General features: G+C 35.4%; 1 protein-coding gene across 3 annotated transcripts in view; it reads right to left on the bottom strand.

Moving 5' to 3' along the window:
* Positions 1 to 26,186, bottom strand: part of FNDC3A (fibronectin type III domain containing 3A) — a 165,530-nt gene that overhangs the window by 60,178 nt on the left and 79,166 nt on the right. For 2 of the 3 annotated variants that reach the window (XM_057707362.1, XM_057707363.1), the window contains exon 4: positions 4,934 to 5,010. In XM_057707362.1, the coding sequence (XP_057563345.1) occupies positions 4,934 to 5,010 (77 nt within the window). Of the gene's footprint in view, positions 1 to 4,933; positions 5,011 to 9,103; positions 9,212 to 26,186 lie in introns of those variants that run through there. The other variant, XM_057707364.1, reaches the window with a different exon arrangement.

Here is a 26,186-nt window from a genome sequence, read left to right as displayed (position 1 = left end):
TACATGTTTTCCAAGTTTTCTACATAGTAATGATCAGAAAAATACACAACTTTTAAAATATACAACTATGTTTGTTCTTTATCAATAAATATATTTCCCACTGGCTTGTTTGCAAAATTAGTATTCTTTTATATTTAAGTTTCCAGTGAACAGTTACATTTCGCTTTATGCATATCATTTTAATTAACTTTAGGTTTCTTGATCATATTGGACAGTATCATATATAGTGTTATGGTTAATAAAAAAATGTTTTTAAAACGATGATTCATTTTTCTGATCCAACAATAAAAATTATGTAACTGAAAAATTAAGTCTGATTATTCTCATTACTTCTGAGTAGAACGCTAAGTCTTAGAGCAATAAGGTACAAATATTCTAAAATAAACAGTATTGGAGAATTCTTGAATAAAAATGCAAAGGAAGGAAAGCACAACTGGCAATTTTAATGGAAAGTTTGGGCTTTGCAAATTGCAAATAAGAAAAACAGAACCAATTAATTCCCAAATTACCAAATGTATAATACTCTGTTATTCTCAAAAATGAAGTTAAAATATATGTGAATTAATGATCAGTTCACATCTGAAGTGCTTCTAAACTTAACAGGGACATGCCATTGGTACCAACATCAAAAATTTGAAAGTTGATTTCTCCTGGGTAAATCATGATTTCTTCATGTTTCTACTAATAAGTACTTTTGTTAAATCTTGATCTTCATCTTAAATTAAGATCTATCTTTTGAACCTTTCATTTTTTGGCCTCAATATGGTCTTAGGTATGTAGCATTATTACTTTCTCAGTGGTAAAGCTAAATGGTCCCAACAATGGATTTTAATTTTTTCAGTCCTTGCTTGCCTGATCAAACGTTTTAAGATACATACATTCGCTGCATCCTATTAGCATGTACTGAATTACATGATATAGCAAAACATTACTTGACCTTCCTTGGCTCACTGGCCTTCAACAATAGATACACATAAGACTGGGATGGAGGTGATTAAACCTGTTGCTCTAAGAGGAGAACAGTGTACAAAAGTCTAAAAGGAGACTATAGATGATAGCTATTCATGGATTCAATGTATGTGCTACTCGGTTCCTGCTGAGCCAAATACAACGTGCACTTTACAATAGCCATCTATGTGTCCTAACGTTTGGTTGAACTCCCAGCTTCTATATTTGCTAATATAATTATGATTGCTATGTGCCAAGTTTTGGACAATTACCAAGCTCTTAGTTGTGCCCAGAACTTGGCTCTTTTTGAGTATTTTCTAACATCAGAAGTTGTGTATGTCAGGCAATGGGGGATGTATTTCAACAGTGATGTCAAAATGTTAGAATCCATTCTTAAATAGTGGGTACTTAAGTTATTTCAGTAATGATGAGACTAGATTTTTGTCTTTGGATTACCGCTGTGTGCTTAAAACGATACACTTCCTAGAGATAATCTTAAAGTAAGGTTGACTAATCATTAATTATTAGCCTCACATTATCCTTTCAGTAACATTACTGTTAAAATTCATTCACTTATTTGACAATTATTTATGAAACACCTACTATATCTGAGTTACTACAGAACAAACATAATAATTAAAAGGTACCCCCCTATGCTCAAGGAACTTAAAATCTCATATAAGTATATATATATACACATACAATTATAATACCAGGTGGTACAAAATATATAACCAAAGAATGGTACAAATAACTTGATCTAGGTTCTCAAGGATGGGTAGAATTTCAAAAGGCAGAAATGAGAGAATGAATAACATTCCTCAGGTAATAGCATTAATAAAAACATGGAGAAAGAAAAACAGTAGTCATGTTAGGCTGTTATGTGATTAGATGTATCAAGAGAAGGGTATGAAGACGAACTAGAACAGAACTATGTTAAAGCCTTGCGTGTCAAGAAATCTGGACTTCACTGAGTGGACAACACAACTAATGAGCACAGAAGTGAAAAAAATCAAATAAGTAATATAGGAAGATTATTTTAGTGGCTCTTGGCCTAAAGAAACAGAACCTCAACTTGGATGATTATTTGACTGATTTACTCATATTTATTGAGCCCTTAATATATGACAGGCACTGTACTCAGCATTGAGGAAATAAAGATGAATAGGAATCCTACATGATCTAGTCCCATTATCTCTCTGACCTCATTGCTTACTATTATTCTGCCTTAAGGACTCAGTCCAGCCACGATGGCCTCCTTGTTGTTCAAGCACGCTCTCATCTTAGGCCATTTGCATTGGCTGTTTCTGTTCTCAGAATCCTCTTTCCCTGAATAAATGCATGGCTAACTCCCAACTGTCCTTCAAGACTTGGTTCAAAGGCACCTTTCCAGTGATGCCTAGTCTGACCACCCTATTTTAAAATGCAACTAGCTCAATTTTATTTCCATTATTCATCACTTAATACATTATATAATTTATCCATTTATTATGCTTATTGTTTCCTTTTCCCCACAAGAATGTAAACTATAGAAGTACAGAGGTCCTGCCTATTTTTATTCAAGCACCTAGAAGAGTGCCTGACATATATAAGCCCTCAATACGTCTCTCTTGAAAACTGCTAAATACAGGAACTGTATGAATTCATAATCTCCTCAGGAAAGAGAATTTATTAACTAAGTGGCATGAAAAGTTCATTAAAAGAGGGATATACATAATGTGCCGTAAGAACCCAAGAGGAGAGGCACCTGAAAATGTTCAAAGAAGGCTAATTCTCGAAGGTCACGACTGAGTGAAATGAGAGGGGTAGAAATTTGCCATAAAAGTAAAAGGTACTGTTAGCTGAAAGAATAGTAGGATACCCTGTAACTGCCTTCAAAGAATTTATCTTAATCATTTTTATGTCACTATCACCCAGTACAGAGCTTGGCACATGGTGCCATTCAACACATTTGTTAAACTGAACTCTGCCAGAAAGAAAAGACCAGGTATCCACTTTACGTAGGTGGAGAAAGGTCTGAGAAGGAGCAACCAGAGAAGTAGGAAGAATCAGGATAGCATTACTTCAAGGAAATCTTGGATAATCTGGAGTAAATCATATGAATAGGATCAAATGTTTAGAGGTCAAAGAAGATCGGGCTGGAAAAAGGCCTTTGGTTTGGTATAAACCAGGGAGTAAATTTAGTAGGGTAATAAGGCAGAATGCAGGCTAAGGAGTCAATGTGCTGAACAAAAGTAGAAATAGTGAGCAGATTATTCTTCTGAAAAGTTTCCAAAGCACTTTCAAATATGTTATCTCATATGTATTACCCTTTTACAGTGAGGACAATGAGGCTCAAGTAAGTTGATTTTTCCATGGCCATGCAGCCAGCAAGGGTTTTTTTCCCTTCCTTTAAATCTTTTTCTTAAATTAATTAATTAATTAATTAATTAATTAATTAATTAATTTTACTGGCTGTGTTGGGTCTCCATTGCTGCACACAGGCTTTCTCTAGTTGTGGTGAGCAGGGGCTACTCTTCATTGTGGTGCGTGGCCTTCCCATTGCAGTGGCCTCTCTTGTTGCAGGGCACGGGCTCTAGGCGCATGGGCTTCAGTAGTTGCGACACATGGGCTCAACAGTTGTGGCTCACTGGCTCTAGAGCACAGGCTCAATAGTTGTGGCACATGGGCTTAGTTGCTTCACGGCATGTGGTATCTTCCTGGGGCAGGGATCGAACCCGTGTCTCCTGCATTGGTAGGCGGATTCTTACCCACTGCGCCACCTAGGAAGTCCCTCCTTTAAATCTTTATTGGAGTATAATTGCTTTACAATGTTGTGCCAGTTTCCACTGTACAACAAAGTGAATCAGCTCTATGTATACATATATCCTCATATCCCCTCCCCCTTGAACCTCCCTCCCATCTTCCTTATCCCACCCCTCTAGCACATGACCAAGCATCAAGTTGATCTCCCTGTGCTCTGCAGCAGCTTCCCACTAGCCATCTATATTACATTTGGTAGTGTATATATGTCAATGCTACTCCCCACTTTGTCCCAGCTTCCCCTTCTGCCACATGTCCTCAAGTCTGTTCTCTATGCCTGCATCTTTATTCTCAGCAAGGGTTTTAAACATAATATGGATCCAGCTTTTTGACTCTAATTCCTACACTACTTCCATTCTCCCCAGCATCATGGTCCTCTTTTGCTGTCATTCATATAGTGGTAGGCTTCAGAGTGGGCAGTGAATCCATAACAATATCCCGCCAATATTCTGGCATAATCAGGGAGGAAGTAAGAGAGGGTCTGAAGAAAATTTCAAGTATAAATTCAGTGCTAGGATAAGAAACTGGATATTTCCAGAAAGGTTTTGAAGCAAGTAATGCCGACTACATAGAATCTCAGCAGCAGATATTGAACACCTACAGATCTTACAGTTTAATTCTGTCTGTGAAAATAAGTTAGCTATCATTTTTTCTTCAAGCCAGGGCTTTCCAGCTGGTATGCAGGAAAGGGCTACAAGTGTGTGGTGATATTGATCCTCTTAGCCCTTAGGGTTGTGGGTCTACAGGTCTAAATTCTCTTCTATTGACCACAACATGTCATACAGTTATTACGGGTGTCTATGAATGACTGTAAGAATAAATTTGGAAGCACTGTCTTGGATTACTTTTAAGCAAATGATTAATTTTAAAAAGTTAGTGTAGGTACCTTTAAACCTTAAGATATTACATATATTATCCACATATCCAAGGAGATAAAACTCTAAAATTAATTCTCTATTATAATTCAATACCCAAAGACAAGGCCAAATGATGAGTGCTGCTAACTTAAGTTTTCCTCCTTTCCAAATATACTAAATGTACTAAAATATCTGAAGTAGATTTACCAAGGATATACTGTACTGGGCAAGCTTCAGCACTTAAATGGTATTTTTTGTCTGAATTAAATAGTAACATTATGATCACTATTACATAGATATAAAAAGAAAAATAACATAAAACATACCTGTGGGGCATATCCAGGAGGCACATAAATAGGAGGCACAGAACCATTTGGGGACATCATTGGAACCTGAGCAGGACCTGAATGGGTCACAGAAATGATGTATTAATCCAGGATTTTTTAGCAAAAAATTGAAAACAACCTGAATTACACTTTGAATTCTTCATCTAAACTAAACACTCTTAACAGTGACTATATTACTATGAAAAGAAATCCAGATGATTCACCCGCTAAAAAACAGAAATGTTTATCTTAAAAATGCACTGAATACTCATCTACAGTTGTGTTTCTCAAACTTGCTTGGTGATCATAATAGTCACCTGGGGAGCTTTTTAAAACACAGAGGGACTTCTGTGGCAGCCCAGTGGTTAGGATTCCATGCTTCCACTGCAGGGGGTGTAGGTTCGATCCCTGATTGGGGAGCTAGGTTCCCACATGCCCTGTGGCGCCGCCAAAAACAAAAAACCACACCAAACAAACAAAAAAAACAAAAACCCACACAGATTTCCAGGTTCTCCCAGAGATTCTTGCTTAGTATGCCTACAGTAAATGGGGGTCTTGAATCAGCATGTTTGCTTTACAAATATCCCAGGTAATTCTTATAATTATGCAAGTTAAGAAACACTTACCTAGAAGAAAATCAAACTAAACTTTGCATGTAAAATCAATGAAAAATACAAAAGGCAAAAATCTGGAAAGCAATAGGAAAAATCAAGAAAAAGTCAAGAGGGAAAAGCAGTATGAGGAAGAACAGTTAGAAATTTGGAACTTGCTTTGTGTAAGTCGTGTATGTGGGGGCTTGAGAACAAAGTTAGAGAAATGCTATACACGTAAACTTACGGAAAGAAAAATTTTTTGTTTCTTACATTGAAAAGTTCTTTAAAAAAACTCAGCTTGTCTTATTCTACATTTCCTTTCATTTTTACAGTGATATCCTTTCCAAACTATTTTTAAAAATATGATGTTTCCCTTCTCTAATCAGGCACTCTTCGAAGGTGTGTTTTATTCTTTCTAGGAACTAAAATCTTACTTGCTTTACATAACTTTAAAAAAGAATATCTTACCTTCAGATCCTTTTCTTCCCCTGTAACTTTAGACTGCACTGTCCCCTCACCCACTAGTTTTTTTTTTTTAATTTTTTTTCATTTTATTTATTTATTATTTTTTTTGAGGTACACCAAGTCACCCACTAGTTTTTAATAACGTGAAATGAAACCTTCTCAGAGAGCTTTACTCATTTCTAGGAAAATAAAGGTACCCAAGAGTCTGATGAAGAACGTAATGAAGGAAGAGTTCCTTTCATATGTAGATTTCAATCTGCAGAGTACGTATAATGGATCCCAGTCATAAAAGAAACCAAGGAGGGAAAGTTAAATCACAGGAAAGAAAAGAAACAAATTTCGTTGGTAACATTATACAGATTTCAGAAAAACAAAATGAAGTGCAGGGAGGTTACAGCAAATCCAGATTATAGCCACTCTCCTCTTTCTAGGGAAGGAGAAGGGGTGAGGACCAAACAACAAAGTAGTGGTGCAGCTAGGGGAAGGCAGGTGAAGGTGGGGATGGTAAGAGAAAAGAGAATGCAGGAAAAAAGGAAAATACAGGAGGGTAAATACTAAACAGTGGTAAGGAAAGGGTGAAAAGAGGAGAGGGAGAAGGGAAGGAGGAGAAGGAGAGGATAAAGGCAGGAGGGGAGGGAGGAGGAGGCAAACAAGGAGAGAGAATAGGAAAGGGAGAAGGATAAGAAAGATGACGGGAGGAAAGTGAAAAGGGCTGGAAGGGAGGGAGAGAGGGGGGAGGGGAAGGAAAGGGGTTGACGAATAGGAGGAGGAGGAGAAGAAGGAAAGAAAAGGCAGGCAGTAGACGGAAGAAAGCAGTAAAAAGACTCCAATGGTTAAGAGGAAGTAAGGAGTGATATGTATGTGGACAGACTACCAAATTATACTGTATATGACTAAAAATAACTTTCAACAATACTTCTCCCATCCAAAACAAGTCCACCAAATACATGAAGTTGTTCAGAATATTATCTTAAAATAGCTAATACTAACTTACTATGTGCTAGGCCTTTTATGTACTTTTTTTCTCCTCATAATCATTTTATTAGGTAAATATTATTACTCCCATTTTCCAGATGTGGATATTGAGGCAGAGAGGTTAATATATAATATAGCCCAAGTGGTAGAGCTAGGATACAAAACCAGGGAGTTTCATTTCTAAGGATATATCTCTACTGTGTATTTAGTAAACTAAAATATGCACTTTTGGCAAATGATGTAACTTGAGCCTTAAGAACTATGCTGTGATGCTTCTAATGAAAACTAAGGCCTTCTTTATCTTCATATCCTTGAAAAATATGACAGAAGAACAAAATTTTTCCACATCTAAGCCAACATTACCTATAAATTCACTAAATAAAACTTGTGAGGTGCTTTATACCTCTAGGCAAGAAAGGCTTCATCTGAAACTCACCTTTTAACTTCTATATGCTGGACTCAAGAGAAAATGACAGCAGTTTTAAAGTAATGCTGGTTTACTTCTATTAGTTAATTTACATAAAACTATAGCAAACCAGATTTCTGAATCCTGACAGCTGATTTAGATATTATTCAGAATATATGAAATTTAGCTAAGAACCAGAAAGAGAATTCACTGAAAATCATATCTGTAATCTTCATAAAGGAAATTATTTTGTTGAGTTTCTACTCTATGTGCCAGGGACTATGGTTCCTTGCATATGTGGTCAAATTTAATCCCTACTTCAAGTCATCAGAACCAGTTTTTGTTTGTTTTTTAGCCTTCAGAGTAAAAAATAAGTTATTACTGATTACATTTAAACTTGCAAAACTACATAACTGCTTTGGGTTGTCCTTCTTTTACTAAAAATACGAATATATAAATACTAAGTAGTTATAATTCAAACCATATTACACTTTGAAAGCTGCTAAAATTGCTTTTACTTTAGTAGTACAAAATGCTACTTTATTCTTTAATTATACTTAAGTGTGATACTGAAGAGAGAACAAACCTAATCTAAAATAAACCAGCAGTAAATCCATTATTAGTTGCAGTCCAGGAATAATGATTAACTCCTATCTATGAAGTAATCATTTCACTTTAGCAAGTGAATTTTCTTACCTTGAGGCAGAAATGATACAAGGTTAGATTTTCTTAAAAAAAGATAATTCATGTATATCATTATTTAATATCTAAAATACTGGTGTAAAGTTACATGCAACACTGAACACATAAAACTCCCATTGTATAAACATAATAAATATAAGTATTCATGTTTATAACTACAGTATTTACAACACCATTTCTGTTACTATTCCTGTCTGTAGCAGCAAAACTCTAAAACCTTGCATATTTAATGATGCAAAAGTTCAATTACCTTCCTAGTTTCAACAATACTTTTTAATCTACGAACCACTAAAAGATTAACTACAAACCTTGATTAAGGGCAGTGAGGGAGATTTTGTCCCAATGAAGAAGCTAAATCTGTTACAGATTGTACCATTAAATGCACATCTGGCAGAATGCCTATAACTAAACAACTGTAGATACACCTAGTAACTCCTTAATAACCTATATAATTTGAGCAAAATCTACCCCAAATCATACAGCTATTGATTTTTAAGGGCATATTTCCTTTTCCAAAATCTTGCATAAGAATAAACAACTCTATTCACCAATTATCTTCAGAAATTTGAGAAGCCTCAATTCCTTAAAAAGTGCCATCATGATTTAATAAAGACGATATTTCATCTAGCATAATTTAAACTCTTTTTTATTATTTATTAGCATACATTCACATTTGAGGTTGTTTTCTTTTTTAAACGAAACTAGATATTTGGGTTTAAATTCCTAAAATGCAACGGACTGCTGACGTGCCACACATTCTCTTTATAAGCAAGCTTTCACAATGGCTTCCAAATAATCTAATGCCAATTTACAGATTTTAGCTGTAAAAAGAAACGCGCTGGAATATAAAATATATTCTGTGGAATATAAAATCAGCCCAACTTTAAGTACGTAGCCACAATTTAAAATATTTTTACAGAGGTAGATCTGGCATCCATTGAAAAAACACGGTATGACTTGAGATTAATACAACACTTTCTACGTTTTAAAATAAAAGCAGAATGTTCAAAATCAGTCAGCAAATCTTACCACTCATTTTGTTTTTACAGTAGCAGCAGAGAACGAGAAAATCCAACAAGGAAACAGCGTAGTACACGTTAACAGCTTTAATTGGAGAACGGCGGCGGCTTTTTTTTTTTCTTGCAAAGCTGTGAGAGGAAAAGATCCTTTGACCGAGTCACGTGATACCTATCACGTGACCTACAGTGACCCGCGGAAAGGGAAAAAAGCAAGCGTGCTGCTGCCAGTGTTTGGGATACAGTAAATGATTAAATGATTTCTACTGATTCTGCCTTCGATTTGACCATTTTCAGACTCCCTTAAGAACCTCATCAAAATATACATGGAGAAATACATATCTGATGTAAAACAATTCTCTTTGTTCTCACTTCCCTCTGATAACATAATAGGCACTATCTACTAATTAAAATTTTATTACCCAGCCAGCTGCTTTTCATTTATAAATTTTAGGATACATATAACACTAATTTAGAAGATTAGCTCTGAAATGTCCTTATGTAATCTGATCCACTCTTCATATTCAACCCTTAAGGAATGCCACAGTATACAAAAGAACTGTTTATGGAATATAGGCTTGATCAACGTGTTCCTCAGACATGGGATTTTTATTTCAGGCTGGCATTTAACCTCTCAAGCTAATAAAGGCTACCACTTTTATTGCTGGGTTTACTTCTTGTTTTTCCTCTAATTTTTTGTTGTCATTGTTTTTAAAGATTTAACCTGGACATTAGTACAGATACTTGGTGGATGGCATACTTACTCATCCATGAAATCTGAAAAGACAGGTCATGATTGGTGCTTAAAGCACTGTACTCAAGCATGTGTGGAGACCAGGAAGGAGTCTACAGATGTTCAGTTACAGGAAAGGGGAATAAGACTGAGAACTTGTGGGGGTCGTTTCATTACTTTATGGTTCTATGTAGTTAAGGAAATTTATTAATAGCTAATACATATATACAGGTAATGATAATGACTGTGATTTGAAATAAGTTGCATAGTGAAAAGAAAATGGATTTTGGTACCAAAGATGTAAGTTTTAATAACAGCTTCAATATTTATTAGCAAGGCAATGTATTGCTCTTCAGTGAGTCTGTTTCTTTCTGCAAAAAGGTTAAAATAATAGCATAGCACTGTTATGTGAATCAAATTAGATAAATTTAAATTATCAAGTACACTGGTTGGCACCACTCAATAAATGATAGTTATTATTATAAGTAAAAGTATGATCACTATATGTTTTAAAAAATAATTCTATAGTGCAGAGTATGTACAGGGCACTTTTCAGTGTTTTACATGTGTTAACTCAATCCTAACAATAACTGAAGTAGGCATCTTCTATAGGTAAGGAAATTGAAGAAGAATCCAATTAAGTGACTTGCCAAGGGCACACAATGAGGCAAAGCCAGGATTATCTAACAATAGGGCAATATTTAAAAAATACGTAAACCATGTTTAAAGGCTCAGTCTTCCAAAAACGTGGGAAAGAACTAGCAAGGGATAACCTGGAGCAATAGGTTTCAATAAATACATGCCAGACAGTCCAGAGGAGATAAGACACTAAAGGATTATTCTCACCAGTGGGGAAGGGAAATTGTTACCTTCTAAGTTTCTACTAAAAGGCAAGGCTACCCTGAAGAGCTAGACTTCATAGCTAAGAGTCTCTTGGTCTTAACAGAATCTCCTCATAAATGATGGATTCAGGCTCCCAGTAAATCCAATCATGCCTCTGATCTTCAGCCCTTAAACAAAAAGCAAGCCCCGGCAGCCCACTTCTCATTTTGGCTCATGTTCTCACACAGCTGTTGCCATTTCTTGACTCTTTCTTTAACTGATGATCTCCTTCTCAATTCTTTCCATTGTGCTCACTAGAACCTCTTCCTTATAAATTCCCCTATAGCCTCAACCTTTTCACAGAACACCTGTTCATTTGCTTTCTTTAAATGAAACCTGGCTCTCCCCCAGGACAGTTTTTCCAGCAGCCACTGGGAGCAGAGGCTTCCCATTTCCCCCTGAGGCCGTCTCCAGACACTCCAAGGCTGCTTCCCATTACCACTGTTGTTCCTGTTTCACGCTTGTTTCTTTTTCCTTGAGATCACGCCACAGGACTATACCACCCTCTGCCCTTTATCACTGCTGTCAATGATTATTGAGAACTTTGGCACCATGTTCACAGTGTTTTTCCCAGCTCGCATCTATCAGCACGATGACTTTCATGTCCAAGAAATCCTAACTTGAACATTTCTTGAACTCTCTTCCTCCATTCTATTTTTAGTAACCCATGTTCAAAGATGTATCTTGGAACTTATCACTTAGAATTCCACTATTTCATCTTTGAAACCTTAAACTTTCATGTTTCAGTCTCTGGCCACAATATCTATCTTTCATCTCTTCAGTTCTCTTTCTTCTACAACATTCGGTCTTCCTCATAATGATCTCCCATTTCTCCTGATCCACCACTGTCTTCATGGCCTGATCTTTTTTCCTATCCATGTCTTCCTTTTACTTCTCCTTCTCTAAAAATCCCCAATTTTAATCAATCAGATAACTATCTTCTCAGAGACTTGAACTGTAGAAATCAAATGGTATTTGGACTGGCATTTATAAATTTAGCTATATCCAACCTTAACTCAGCCATCAGCATGTCTCAGGAATCCTCTCAGGAATTTATCCCTGGTTAATAACCAATATCCTGTTTTCTACAGTGATTATCAGAGACCCTCACCACTCTTTAAGGGCCTTCCGCAACCCAACCTCAACTGCATATCTCAGCATGAAATTGAACTTTTTCAATGTTATTTACAAACTTTTCTCACCTCTTCTATTTTCAGAAAAATCACTGTCCCTTCACACTATGTGAAAGCTATCTCTCCACTTCTACTCTTGATTTGATCTCCACTTCCTCCTCTACTGGGGTCTTTGCTTTACTGGTCTGTCTTCAGTACCCTTTTAACAAGACTTAGCTCTATATCCTAACTGTCCTCAACTATCCTCACAGTTGCCACAGAGTTCTAATGCCCAGGATTAGTGACAGGGTCCATACTTTCAAGGATCTTACAGTTATTTAAAAAATATGTTATATATATTTTATGTTTCCTAAAGACCTTGTTAATTCAAGAATGTGCATCAGTCAAACAATTTTCCCACAGAAAGAGAGAAGATGCACTGAGAACATCATAATTACAGGAAAACATTATGCAGTGATGAGCGTTCATTTCCCCTTTAGTACCTGATTTTAATTCACTAATTATTAGCATTCCTGAAATACTGATTTTCAGGTAGGCTTGTCAGTGTAGCACTATGGTTGGGTGATGCTGTTTATAAGCACTTATTGGGTACCAGGCACTGGTCTAAGTGGTTTACAGATATTAACTCATTTAATCTGCATAATATCCCTATGAAGTAGTATAACTATTATTTCCATATTATAGGTGAGGAAACTAAGATAAAAAGTGGTTGAGTAACTTGCAAAGTCTCACAGCTAGTAAGCCAGCAACAGAATTAGGTGGTCTAGCTCTGTAACCCATGCATTTCACCATGTCATTACTCTGCTTCTATTGTTTAGGATATAACAAATAATACAAATTATAAAATGAATGAGAAAAACTGCAGCACAATAACACCAAAATTTTCTTGAAGATAAACCACAAACAGAATAGCAGTGAACATTGGGATGGAAGATCCCACACAATATATCCCAAATATCTGTTAGTTACATATGATGGTAACAAAGCAAAATGTAGCTAAATGTATCTCACTAAAATTGTCCAGAAGAAAGATCCTAAAAACTTCTAGTAAGTGAGGGATATCATATGGAAAATACTCAGTGAATTACTCAATAACCAAACTTGTTCTAAAAGTTAATCTAAGGAGATTTAAGAGATACATACAGCATCAAAAACAAAAGCTAAAAAAACCCCTAAAAAAACCAAGCAAGCAACCAAGCAACCAACAAGACCCCAAAACAAAACAGATGAGAAACTGAAGAAAAGGGAAAATTAACATAGGGAAAATTAAGATAGAAAAAATAATATAAATAAGGAGTGAGGCTAGCATTATGACCTTTTTAGAGTTGGGCCATAAAAACTTTCTGGTTTGTATAAGCTGAAATGTGATTGAGATATCAAGGACCACACTGTCAAGCTAGTCCTCATTTTCTGCAGATCGAGTACATCTCAAATTGCCATAGAGCATGGCCCCAGTGATTTGGCTTGAAAAAAACTAGAGCAGCTCTAAACTAATGCTGATTTTGGTCATATATGAAATTTAGTAAAGTATCAATAAGTATCTAACTTTAAGCAATGTATCCTCAAGGATAACTATTAGCTGCAAAATGAACAGCTAAACAGTAAGACAGCTGTATCAGCTGACTTGCAGAAAGGGATTATCATCTGTGAAGCAAATTAGAAGTTGGAAGAGTTGACTTTGATTTTATAAAATTCTTTCTGGCAATAAATAAGATCAGTTGTTTATTAAGGCTGCTCTTAGATTGTAAGAATAAGTCTGGGTCATTTGCATGCCAGAAAATTTAAGAGGCCAACTCATTCACCTTAGCAAAAAGTGATTTCAAATCATATAAAATGTAAATTTAAGAGTGGGGATGTGAAATACGTCCCTCTTCTACTCCTCTATGCAAATGCAAAGCTAATCCTCCAAAAGACTGACTGACTCACGATAGTGACTCCGATTCTCGTGGCAGTCCTAAGGTACAGGTTCTGAAAAAGCATCTAAAGAACATGTGTTAAGCTCATGCAATTTAGACCATAACTGATACATGTCCACAGAGTCAAGGGACCAAGAAAAGGCTAATGAAATCTGCAACTAATCAAATGCTCTACGGGAGGGAGTATATTACAGGGGAGTGGCTGACAATGATATAGGCAAATAACGTCAGGAAGGTAAGGGGAGCAAAGGATTGGAACCTATAACTTTATCTTGGGCAGAGTTCTATACCTTGTTTATATTAAGTCTCTCTTATTTGCTTGCTCATGTTTTTCCTCTTTTGCCTTTTAGGAGCCTTAGTCACCTTGCAAATTGAGGCACACGATAGCATTTTCTTTCTCTAAAATTTCCCTCTTTACTTACATTAAAGTATCAGTCAACTTGACAAAAGTGTTACTCTCTATGATGCATGCCAATAGAAAGCAAATGTGAGGATCATCCTAAAACCAGATATGGTTTGAACTGACTGGGGTGTGAGGGTGGCTGGAGGTTAGAAGCCTAGATACTAGCCAGGGAATGGTTAATTTAGATGTCTAAATACTTCTAATGTAGTATTTCCCAAGTATTTGGATTTACACGCCAATATAAATTTCAAAACAAATTCTGGGGACTCATTAAGGTAACCAACATTTTTTGAGAGCAAGTAATGACACTGAAAGGAAAGAAGGTGGAAAAGAAGCACAGATGGAAGGAACTCTATATTATCACATAATTTCATTAAGAAAAGGTGCTCAAAACAGCAAGGATTTAACTTCAGAATTTTTTTTTTTTTTTTTTTTTTTTTTTTTTTTTTTATAGTTGTGGCACATGGGCTTAGTTGCTCCATGGCATGTGGAATCTTCCCAGGGCAGGGCTCGAACCCGTGTCCCCTGCATTGGCAGGCGGATTCTTTACCACTGCACCACCTAGGAAGTCCTTAACTTCAGAATTTAACAAAGTCTTTAAGTTAAATAAATTTAGCTTAATGAATAACTACTACATTATCCCTATTTCTGCATTTCCTAGACTGGTAGAACTTCCCCCAATCTATGAACAAGAATTTGGGAATAACTCTCAGTAGTAAGAGAGGTAAGAATCTGTCCTCAAGGCTGACTAACTCTGGTGATGGAAGAGGGAGAAAACAGAGCATAGGTAGGGTAATCATATTACCATCATCTAATCTAGGACACTTCTGAAAGTGAAAGGGGTAGCTTAAAAAATCATTAAAATTATATAATTTGAAATTATTCTTTACTGATTGATAAATTAATTTTATTATATTGCAGAACACGAAAAAGAACTATCAAAAATATTAAAAAATGCTTCATTAAAAAGCACATATGCAAGTATGTTAAAGAGCATTTTATAGATTTCTTTAAATTGAATACCTGAATATTAAAGAGCAGTATAAGAGGAACAATTATTCTTAGTACGTATCTAGGTATTTTAATCAATTTGTTAGCCATATCTGTCTCTAATTCCATATCACTGGTATTTAACTGAAAATTTTCCTTTTTTCAATGTAGTCTTATTTTTAATTTTTTCATAAAACTGCCTGCAACTGTTGTATTTTATAGTTAATAAATTTGAAACTATTGATACGTTCAATTGACTCTTTTCTATAATATTTAATTTAAGACTATAAGGTTTATATTGAGGGCATACTATGATTCTGAGGTGCTGTTTGGTAAGCTGGGAACAAATTCTGCTAAGTGGAGGATATTCTCAGTTCCATTTATTTCCTTATTGAAATGTGTAAATATTTCAGTCCAAATATTTTCACTGGGACTACAATACCTTCAAATATTTTTACAAACAAAATTCACTGAGTTCTCTTTATAATTCTTTTGAATGTTTCACTAAATTTAGGGAGTTTTTTAGCTTATTTTTGCTGAGAGGGTTTATTGCAAAATAAAAAAGCACTGCCAATAACAAATAGTTACAGGTTTATATAATAAATGACAAAACCGTTCAGACTATTTTTTATATATTCTGAGGCAGGGATATGTAGATTTTATTTCCTGCATATTATTTTTCATTCATCTATTCTTATGTGCGTCCCACTGATCCCTCCAACCGGTGGCCTGGTGACACCAAGTGGCCATCAGGGGCATCAGCATCACATACTTCTGCAGCCACTACCACCAAGAGACTGGAAGGAGTTAGCTGTCCTTAGTCCTTCTTTATCTAAGAGTACTTTGCTCTACCTAAGTACCTCAACTGCTATCCTTAACTGGCTTCTGCCAGGGGTCAGGGAAAGAGAAACGGTTTATTCTGGTTGCCTTCAAGTTTAATCACAGGTTATTAAAGTAAAAATAAGAGATGGACAAACTGCTTGCTTAGAGGAGATCATGGCAGAAGCTGGAAATACAAAATGATGGTTGATATATCAGTTTATTTTAATGGAACTATTAATTATACTCTTAAAAAATGAAAAGTCTGAAACAAATGTTAAACCGGTTAGATACTGAGAGGCATAAACTGGGACTGTCCCAGACAGAATGGGCCATAAAGTCACCTTATTAATAAGAGATGCTTATTTGTTCAGGCTACAAAACACCTGGCAACATTTATTCACAAGGCTGGCAGTTAGCACGTGCCTTGAGTCTAGGAATTTTAACAAGTTGGTGATCATAATTTGGGAACAGAATGAGGTAGGAAGTTATAGAAGAAAGAGAAAAGATCAAAGAAATTATTATTCACTGCTTTAGGGGGCCTTTCTTTTCCTTGAAAATTTAGTATTCATTTTTAAGGCTGGATAAAGTAGACTGTTTAAATCAGGGGCCTAAGTATGATTCACAATTATGGGTACCTTCATTTATCTGTGTACAGGTAATTGAAAATTTCTATAATTAGATTTGCTGATCATTTAGATATACCAGTGAAAAGCACACTAAGTAGAAAAAGGGTGAAGAATGACTATCATATTATGGTTAGAACCTACCTTTAGCACGAAATCAAACTGTATATAGATAGAAAACTTCAAGTAGGAGATGTGTTTAACAAGCACTTGCTTCTAAACAAGAGTTATTTTTAGTGCTCGTGTTTAGAAAGCTACAAAGGCTCTGATATTAATATGCATGGATGCAGCATGTTATGAACATTACTATTTTTAGTATCAGTCTAATGTGAACAATGATGAATCATTCTTTGTTATTCTAGTAGGAAACAGTGCTTGGGATTTACTGCAGCACATGAGGTTAACTACATCTCCATAACTGTACACCCACATGCTGACATCACACAGACTGTGATATGGATCAATGACGCAAATCCTGTCAGGATCAAACATTAAGGCCACAGGGGTTGAAAAAAAAAGTGCCTTCATGATGGGGCCGATCAATCATCCAACATGTACAGACTGCATTAAATCAGTACTGCTGATGTTGAAAAGGGTTGTGTTAGGTCCTTTTTATATAATGGCTAAACTTTTTTATTTTAATTATATATTTCCCACATACAGACTATATTTACCTTTAAATTTCCTCACAGCTTCTGTGGTTTAAGTTCTGGACCTTTTAAAACATGTCTTAAGGCTCCACCAGCCACACGAGTTATCTGGAAAATGGCCTCTGTAGCCAGGCTCTTACAGACAAATCTTTTGAAGACTATGCCATCCCTGATTAAGCATTTTATATAACATGTTGTGCTTGATAAATAACATTCAGATTTAGATTTGGAGCACTACACTGTGGCCTCACAATTCACTGCCATCTCAGAGTCTTCTTCCCACTGTCACCTTCTTCTTTGAGCTTTTACTGTTTTTAGCTTTACTGGCATCAAAATATTAATTTTTTATGGTTACAGAGACATTGGAAAAGATGGCTTATTATTAGTAACCATTGTATAACATTTCAAAATATCTTCTCCTTGAATTACATGTACCACCTGGAATTACAGGTTTCCTCTCCTATAACAGGAACAGAAACTATCCCTGGAGGCTTGCCACAGACCACTCACATCCTGCTGCAGGTTCTTCTGAAAAGAAACAGTCTCTACACTTAAAAGTATCACCAGTCCTTCTAGTTTCTTATGTTCTCCTCAAAGACTATCACTTCCTAGGAGAACTGGAAAGCTGAAAGGAATTGAGAGCTGGAGGTGTTTCATTCTATCTTTGTTGTTCTGACATAATCAGACTAACATGGAAACATGCCTTTCCCATGCTCTCAGGCACCTGCTTTCATGTTGTTTCCTCAACTAGTGGTGTTTCTTAACAGAACTTGAAAAAAAAGAAGGAAAAGAAAGGGCTTTCCCTAATCCTAAGGTTGGTTAGTTGTTGTTGTTGTTGTTTTTAACTCTTAATCATCTGAAAGAAATATTTGGAAAACATAAAAATTACTGAGACAGTTGTCTTCATAGTTCTTTTTGAGGAGTAATCTTTAAATCCAGATTTTCCACAGTAGACACCAAATGCTATTTCACAATTGAAAATATTTCTATACTTTTTCACTGCACATCAACTGTCATCATGAGAAGACTGAACTGTAAGGTCTTATTTTTCTCTATCATGATTTATATATTTTGATCATCTGCTATTAGCTTCTATTTTACTCTACTCACTTTTTTTTTCAGCCTTCTCAGGGCAAGTCCCTATGAGCTAACACAGTCTTAAATGGAAAAAAGAAAATTAAAAACTCACTATGTTGATAGCATGCTAAAGAGTTCAAAGAATTAGCAAAAACTCCACAAAGTCAAAGACAGGAACAGAGACCCTGTCTCCCTTTCATTCTCTTCAATGGTTCAAACATTACCAGACTGGGAAGTAGAGTCTTATTTATGTAGATCATTTATGATGAAATTAAGCAGAGAAAGGTAGGAGACAGGGCTTTTCCTAAGCTCTTTGCTTGTGGCTATTAAACATTTTGGAAATATTTAGATTGCAGGTTTGAGGCCTTAATTTTCAACTCTGCCCCCCAGCTGTAATTTTCCTCCCCAAAGCAACCCTTCTTTTGTTTTGTATAAATCTTAATGGAGGTATGCGATGCATACAAAAGCAATTACATGTATATTCTTTTAAAAAATGCAAATGATGGTATACTATACACACTGTTCTGAACCTCAATAATATAGCTTAGAGATCTTTCCATGTTGGTATATGCACAGGCTGCTTCACCCTCTTAATGGCTGCATAGCACTCCACTGTAACAATGTACCATAGTTTATTTAACTATTCCCCTATTGATAGATATTCAAGTTATTTTCAACTTTTTGCTATTACAAACAATGGTACAATGAATATCTCTGTACAAATAACTTCATAGATGTGTCAGAAGGATAAATTACTAGAAGTGAAAACGCTGTATCAAAGAGAATTTGTATTTTTGAAATGACCAAATCTCAGTTTGTACTTATATTCTCATTAACACACTCTTACCAGCAGTTATCAAACTTTTTGATATATGCCAATCTAAAACATGAAAATAGTGTCACAATGTAGTTCAGTTTGCATTTTCTTATAAGTAAGGTTGAATATTCATCTTAAATGTTTAAGAATCATTTATTTTTCATTTTCCGTGATCTTTTCCTAGCCCCTGCTTATTTCTCTACTGGATTTGCAACATTCTTTATATATTTAAGAAGTTAGCTGTTTCTGATAAGCTGCAAATATTTCTATTTCTTGTCTTTTACCTTTTTTTACATTGTCCTTCTCCTCCCTGCTCCTTTCCCAAGATTATAGTATACATATTCTTGGATGTTAAGAGGATAACACTGGGGATGAGTATCAAAATGTTATAAGTTGAAAGCTAAAACTCAAGAGTTTGCTCAAGGACAGTGTTTCTGAACATATGTTTTATAAAATCTGGTTTCAAAAGGAGTTTCTAAAAAAGGATTCTATGGTCAAAAGAATTTAGACCATGCTGCAAACAACAAACACTTTCTTGAAAACTCTTGATGAATATTAGCATGTCAAAGGCATTGGTAGTCTACAGCAAACAAATTTCTTTTGTTTTCTTTGTAACAGCTCTTTGGACTTTTTTCCTCCTATAATACCTACCAACAATCCTACAGTACCTGTTATACTGCTAGAGTCTTAAAAGGAATAGATAAAAGAAACTTGTATGTTTCTCTATATGATATCTTATTCATTCTTCTTTTATGAATCCCTTAAAATGTCTCTCATGCCTCCAACTTCAAACTCTTTTTCTTCTTACTTTGCATACTTTTCTTGAAGAACACACTCAAACTCATGGCTTCAAATTTCATATTGACAATTTCACTATTTCTATTCTGTGATGGTTAGTTTTATATGTTAACTTGACTGGGTTAAGAGACGCCCAGATAGCTGGTAAAACATTATTTCTGTGTTTGTCTGTGAGGGTGTTTCCAGAAGAGATTAGCATTTGAATTGGTGAACCTAGTAAAGCAGAGGGCCCTGCCCAGCATGGGTGGGTATCATACAAACCTTTGAAGACTTGAATAAAACAAAAAGGAAGAGGAAGGGCAAATCTGCTCTCTGCTTGAGCTGAGACATCTGTGTTCTCTAGCCCTTGGACATCAACAGTACTAGTTTGTGGACTTTCAGACTCAGATCAGGACTACCATCAGGCCTTTGGATTCTAACTGAATTACACCAGCTTTCCGGGTTCTCCAGCTTATAGTTAACAGATTATGGGACTTCTTGGAGAACTCTAATACACATTCCAAGACTTTCTTATGAGAAAGAGCTATAAAACCAAAAAGCATTTTGAACTTAACATGTTCAGAAATAAATGAATCATTTCCATCCTTCTACCCAAACCAATTCTCTTTTTCCCCCTATATTTTGTAGCATAGCAAAAGACACAGTCATTTATCCTTATGCTCAACTGACTGTGAAATTTGTAAATCATTCTAGTCTCTTATCCTCCACATTGAGTCCTCAGGTCTTATCCCTATTACTTTTTGGGGGGTGGGGTGGGGGGGGCAGTATTTTCCTGCTTAAAATCAATCTTTCAGTGGCTCCTTGTTCCTTTCAGGATAACACCTGAACTCTTTAGCATGCAATATAAAGGTATTTGTAACACTGCCTGTTTCCATTTTTAGTCTCATTTTGATACTCCTCAATGTATTCTGCTCTCCAATTTATTTCTCTAATCATACCTTATCAGTCTCCTCTAATTTCTCTGTGCTATGCCTCTGCACATGCCATTCCTTCTGCTTCTAAGGTATTTCTCAATTATTTTTCCTCTTGGTTATCTTCTATTTTTTTAAGCATTATCTTTTCCTGCACGTACTCAACAACTATTCCAAGCTGGGTTAGGTACGTCTCCTCTGGCCTCTCATATATCCGGGGGTACCTAATTCCATCATAGCACCTATTACCCTCTCTGTTTTAACTGTGGATTACTTGCCTGTCTCCCACACTGTGCCGTGAAGCAGGGTCTAAGTCCTTCAAATGGCTGTCAAGAATGAGTTGTCCTTCAGAATAGGAAGAGATGTGGGCAAATTCTCTCTCATGCCTGCCCTTAGTTACTGTGTTTTCCGTGCTCTGGCAAGCACCTGAGATTCAGTACAGGAGGGTGAGAAATTCCAATATGCTGACTAAAAATAATGTTAAAATATTCAAATATGATCTTTCATTGTAATGATAAAGGGATTGTTAAAAATGCTGAGGGATTATATAAAATGGAGCAGAAGAGGATGTCAAAGATAAGAGAACTGTGCTGACCCATAAAAAATGGAAACAGGATTTGATTAAAGCCCACCCTCCAAAAGTGAGCCAACATTCTCAAATAATGTTAACGCACAGATTTTGAGATCAGAGTCTTATGTTAAAATTATGACTCTGGCAGAGAGGAACTTAACCTCTGGAGCCTTAGAGAAATTAATACATACTTACAAGGAAATCTTCTACCACCACCCTTATTATGTTGTTGCCTGACTCTTATGCTTAATGGTAGCATGTTTGGATGTACCTTAATATAATACCATAACCACAGTCAGGGACAAAGTCATACTTTTATAAGTATAAGGAGGATCTTCATGAGATATGAGATTATGCCTAGTGTTAGTTGCTGTGACATAGGAAAATAAGACTTGTGAAAGAATGATTTTTTTCCATCCCTTTATATCTAGGTAGGTACTAAAAATCACTTTCACTATGTTGCCATATAAAGAAAAGGACCAGAAAAGATCTTTTCTTTTTTCCTGGGACGATCTCTGCAGATAAGTAAAAGGGTATGTAAATCAGATTACGTAATTAATTCATGGTAGTCTCTTTATAACTTTATATAAATGTTCACTGAGGATCCTAGTCCTGCCCTATCCCAGCTATGCTTTGGTGAAAAAAAACAGAAAGGTTTATGCCTAGGTTAGACTGCTTAATTAGCACTTCCTTGAGTCCAAAATTGTGGTTCCAGTTACTGCAAGGCTAAAATAAGGTAAATCTCTGTATCAGTAATTTAGTTGCTCTTCTCACCCGGAGATTCTTCTAGTGAAGCTAACTTTAGAGAGTCTGGTTTTTATTTTTAAGAAGGAAAGTGATCTTTCTAGATGCTCTTACATAGGGTTAACAAAATGAATGCAAAGCACAAAAATAGGTTTGTAGTAGGTACTGGTTCTTTCCTACCATCCCTTCACAGAATGATTTGGTTAAGTAGAGAGGATCCAAACAAACACATCTTCTTTCATAAATACAGCCTAGCTTACACTGGTACTTTTTTGGAGTTGACAAAATCCTCAACATAGGAACTTTTCGCCCTGGTTTCTTATCTATCCTTTTGAACGTCAGAACTCTTTAAGCCAGTTCTAAATAATGGTATCAAATTTACACATTTCCTTTTTCCTACCCTCTTGATTTCAAAAATTGTCAGACTATTTGTTTACACTTATAAGCTTGCTATGTCCCCCCTCCCCTTTTTTTTTAGTTTATACTAAAAAATCCACTTATCTGCACCAAAATACATTGTATGGTCCACGATTTTCCTCAGGGTCTCAGCTTTAAAAAATAAAACTACAAATTTTATAAAATAAAATTGGGACTAAAATTTAAAGGAGTTAAAACAACATTTATATGGTTATTTAAGCAATTAATATTTGTCAGAATTATCAAATTATACAGAAAATATAAAGAAGGAAAAAGACAACTGTAATTCTACCATATAGGGACAGGCACTTGAAGAAAATGTGCTCAAATTATTTTTGCTGCATATATATTCATTAAAAGTAATATTTTCCCTTATTACAAAAGAGCTAATTCCACTGATATCTTTAGTAATATATAAGCAAATAAACAGACTTCAAGTCCTGATTAAATAAAACTACTAATTAGTAATCTTTTTAATTTTCCATTTTGGAGAAGTAAAAAGTAAAAAATAGAGCTTATCCTTTGAGTATCCTCCAGGACAGCAGTCCCCAACATTTTTGGCACCAGGGACTGGTTTCGTGGAAGACAATTTTTCCTCGATCCGGTGGTTGGGAACCCCTGCTCTAGGAAGTATTTCCTAGTCCCTGGACTGGTTTGGATGTTCCTGCTGGAGCTTGCATAGCACCCTTCCTGTTCTCTTCAATCACAAACCTTTTCTTATTTTAGTGAATACTTTGTCTTCCCTATGAGATCATAAACTTCATGGAGGGCAGGGATAAGGTTTATCTTACTCATCACTGAATCTCCAGAGTTTTGGAATAGTAATTGTACGTATCAAGTTCATAATAATTTGCTAAATAATAGAATGGGTTTTAAAAGAAACCTCACATTCTAATCTAGACTCATCAATTTATTCAATTCAATCTTCTAAATAATCTACACTATAGTACCATGAAATCAGTATTAATGCTTATGATGATTTAGGGCACTGGAAGACAATGAATTATTTTCAGTACATTCTATTTACTAAGGCTAAATGTCAAGCGTTCATTTTGTAAACATTTTCGGTAATATGATTTGGAAAAAAGTTTTCTGATTTTCAGTTAATCAGAAAAGTATTTTAACAAAAACACTCTGCCCCAGGTTAAAGTTTAAAGCATATACCTTATGCCATAGTTATTAACTCTAATAATATCATCTTTGGCAAAAATATCTTAAAGCCAGCTGATGAAGGTTTCTTCCCCAAAAGACAAGAAGGTAGAATCAAAAGATACTAATCCTCCCCTTAATTTTATTACCCTCCCCCACCTTTTTAGGGTAATAAAAATTAAGATCTTTCTCAGGTATAAATGAGGAAAGAACCTTTTCAAATTCTAATACTTAGTGTTTTTAATATAAAATCTGGTATTGTTTACTCCTCAAAGGATTAGTAAATGAAATAAAACATGCTTTGAGATGTGCTCTGAGGAAAAATTACATTTTACAATTAAAAGCAAAAGAGATTTTTTTTTCCCTTGCCCTAGCATCATGTAATACAACATATATAAAGCTAAGTGGTACTTTTTGATAGGTTTGGTCTCAGGGTTCAGAGATGAATTTATGAGTAAAGTTCCCGGTCTACAGTAATTTGGTTTCAGATCTTTAGAAATAAGACACTCCCATTTCTATTACAATACAATTTTGAATGACTTACAGTAGGTATATGAAAATATTTCAGAAAAAGGTATGTGGTTGAGAGGAACTAACTACTGTTAAGCTATGAGTAGAGTGCCATCTTAGGTACTTTATGTTTGAAAAGAGGCTATAAAGTGTGGACTCCGCAGCCAGACTACCAGAGTTCAGGTCCCAGTTCAGCCACTCAGTTATTCAGTTGCCTGGTAACTCCGGGCAAGTTATTAACCTATGTCTCAGTTTCCCTGTCCATAAAATGAAGATAGTAATAGCTATCTCACAGGGTTTATCTCACAGTGTTGATGCGAGAATTAAACAGATTAATTACTTGTAGAATGTTTACAAAAGTAACTGGTACAGTAATTGTTTAATAACCATTAGATAGTATCATATGTGCTAATTAGATACAAAGTCACTTTCTGACCCTTTTCGCATTTCTTGAGGATCTATAAGGCACTGGTCTTGCAATTAGAAATGAGTAAGTGAAATAAAGCTGAAATAAAGACAATTCTATTGCCTATTCCTAAAATAAGTCAATAAACACTTAAAGTTTCTATAAATGCAAGGGGCAGTTCTAGGTGCTACGGGGAGGGAAAGGAGATCCAGCACACAAGAATACAATGTGGTTTTGTACCATAATCACTTGAAAAAGGTTGATGTGGGTCCAGACACTGGCATGTTTAAACTTCCCAGCTGATTCTGAGATCCCTTGGTGTAGTGATAAAAATTATAATTGTTACAGTCAGGAAGACCTTCATTTGAGTCCCAGAGCTTCCAATAACTAGCTCTGAGACTTTCATGAACCTCAGGTTTCTCACTCTTTTAAGGTTTAAATAAGATTAATTGTACACAGCACAATGCTGGCAGATAAAGAGCACTCATTACATTAATAGTGGTGGACTCTAAAACAGAAAAGAGGTAAAAACCAATAAATAACATATGCCAAATTAGAGATACAGGCTAGACAACGTGTACAAAAGGAAACGGAGGAACACTTTTTAATCCTGGGCTGGTGAGAAAGAAAATCTCAAGAGGTGGAAATAGTTAGCATTGAGTTTTGAAGAACTGCAAAAATTCAGAAAGCCCTCTCATGTGTGTGCACATGTGCATGCACGTGTGTGCGCACTCCTGTGTAATTTTTCAGTGAAGGAGCAATGTGACCAAAGGTATGAGAGGGGTCTCTGTAAGAAATATTTAGAGACTAGAGTGTCTACTAATTCTGGAATAACTGGAGTGGAAGGTTTCTGAAATTAAAACTAGAAAGAAAGACTGGAATGAGATGATGGAGTGCCTTAGAAAATTAGGCTAAGAGTTCTATGCTATATGAAATGAAAGATGGCAAGGTTTTTCAGTTTGTTTTCAGCATAATAATAATAATAATAAAGTCAAGTTTTAGGAAGGCCCATCTTGTAGTTACAGAAATCAATATGGAAAAGTGAAAGACTTATGTAAAGAAATTTGAATCCTAATCAATGAGGGACTAATGTGCTTAAAAGGCCATAAAACTACTCAATTAGGTGTAATACATGCTTACACGGGTTTCTGTGACATGTTTTAATCAGATCCAGTTAGAAAGTACAGCTCTCTAATGTGGCTATTTGTGGAAACTTCCCCAATTTATACAGCTAGTTAAAGTGATTTGATAAATTACAGTATCATTAGTCTTGGTTTCCTCACTTAAGAAGCTGCTTATATAGACAGTTCTCAGTTAGAAAAAGAACAGGCAAAATGGGTATTTTAAACCCAGAATGTACTACTCTCTCAACTTTATAAATGGCACTAAGCCTCTGCTATAAATAAAAACTTACAAAATAAATACTGATATGACCTAAAAAGTTGTTAAAATATTGCGCATATGCAATGACAACGAAACTGGAATGACCTTTTTCTATTAATTATTATAAAATATATCAGAAGGCATCAAACACTTAAAAATAT

Source organism: Hippopotamus amphibius, chromosome 14 (assembly GCF_030028045.1).
Source record: "Hippopotamus amphibius kiboko isolate mHipAmp2 chromosome 14, mHipAmp2.hap2, whole genome shotgun sequence".
NCBI lineage: Eukaryota > Metazoa > Chordata > Mammalia > Artiodactyla > Hippopotamidae > Hippopotamus > Hippopotamus amphibius.
This window is presented reverse-complemented; position numbering and strand designations above follow the sequence as displayed.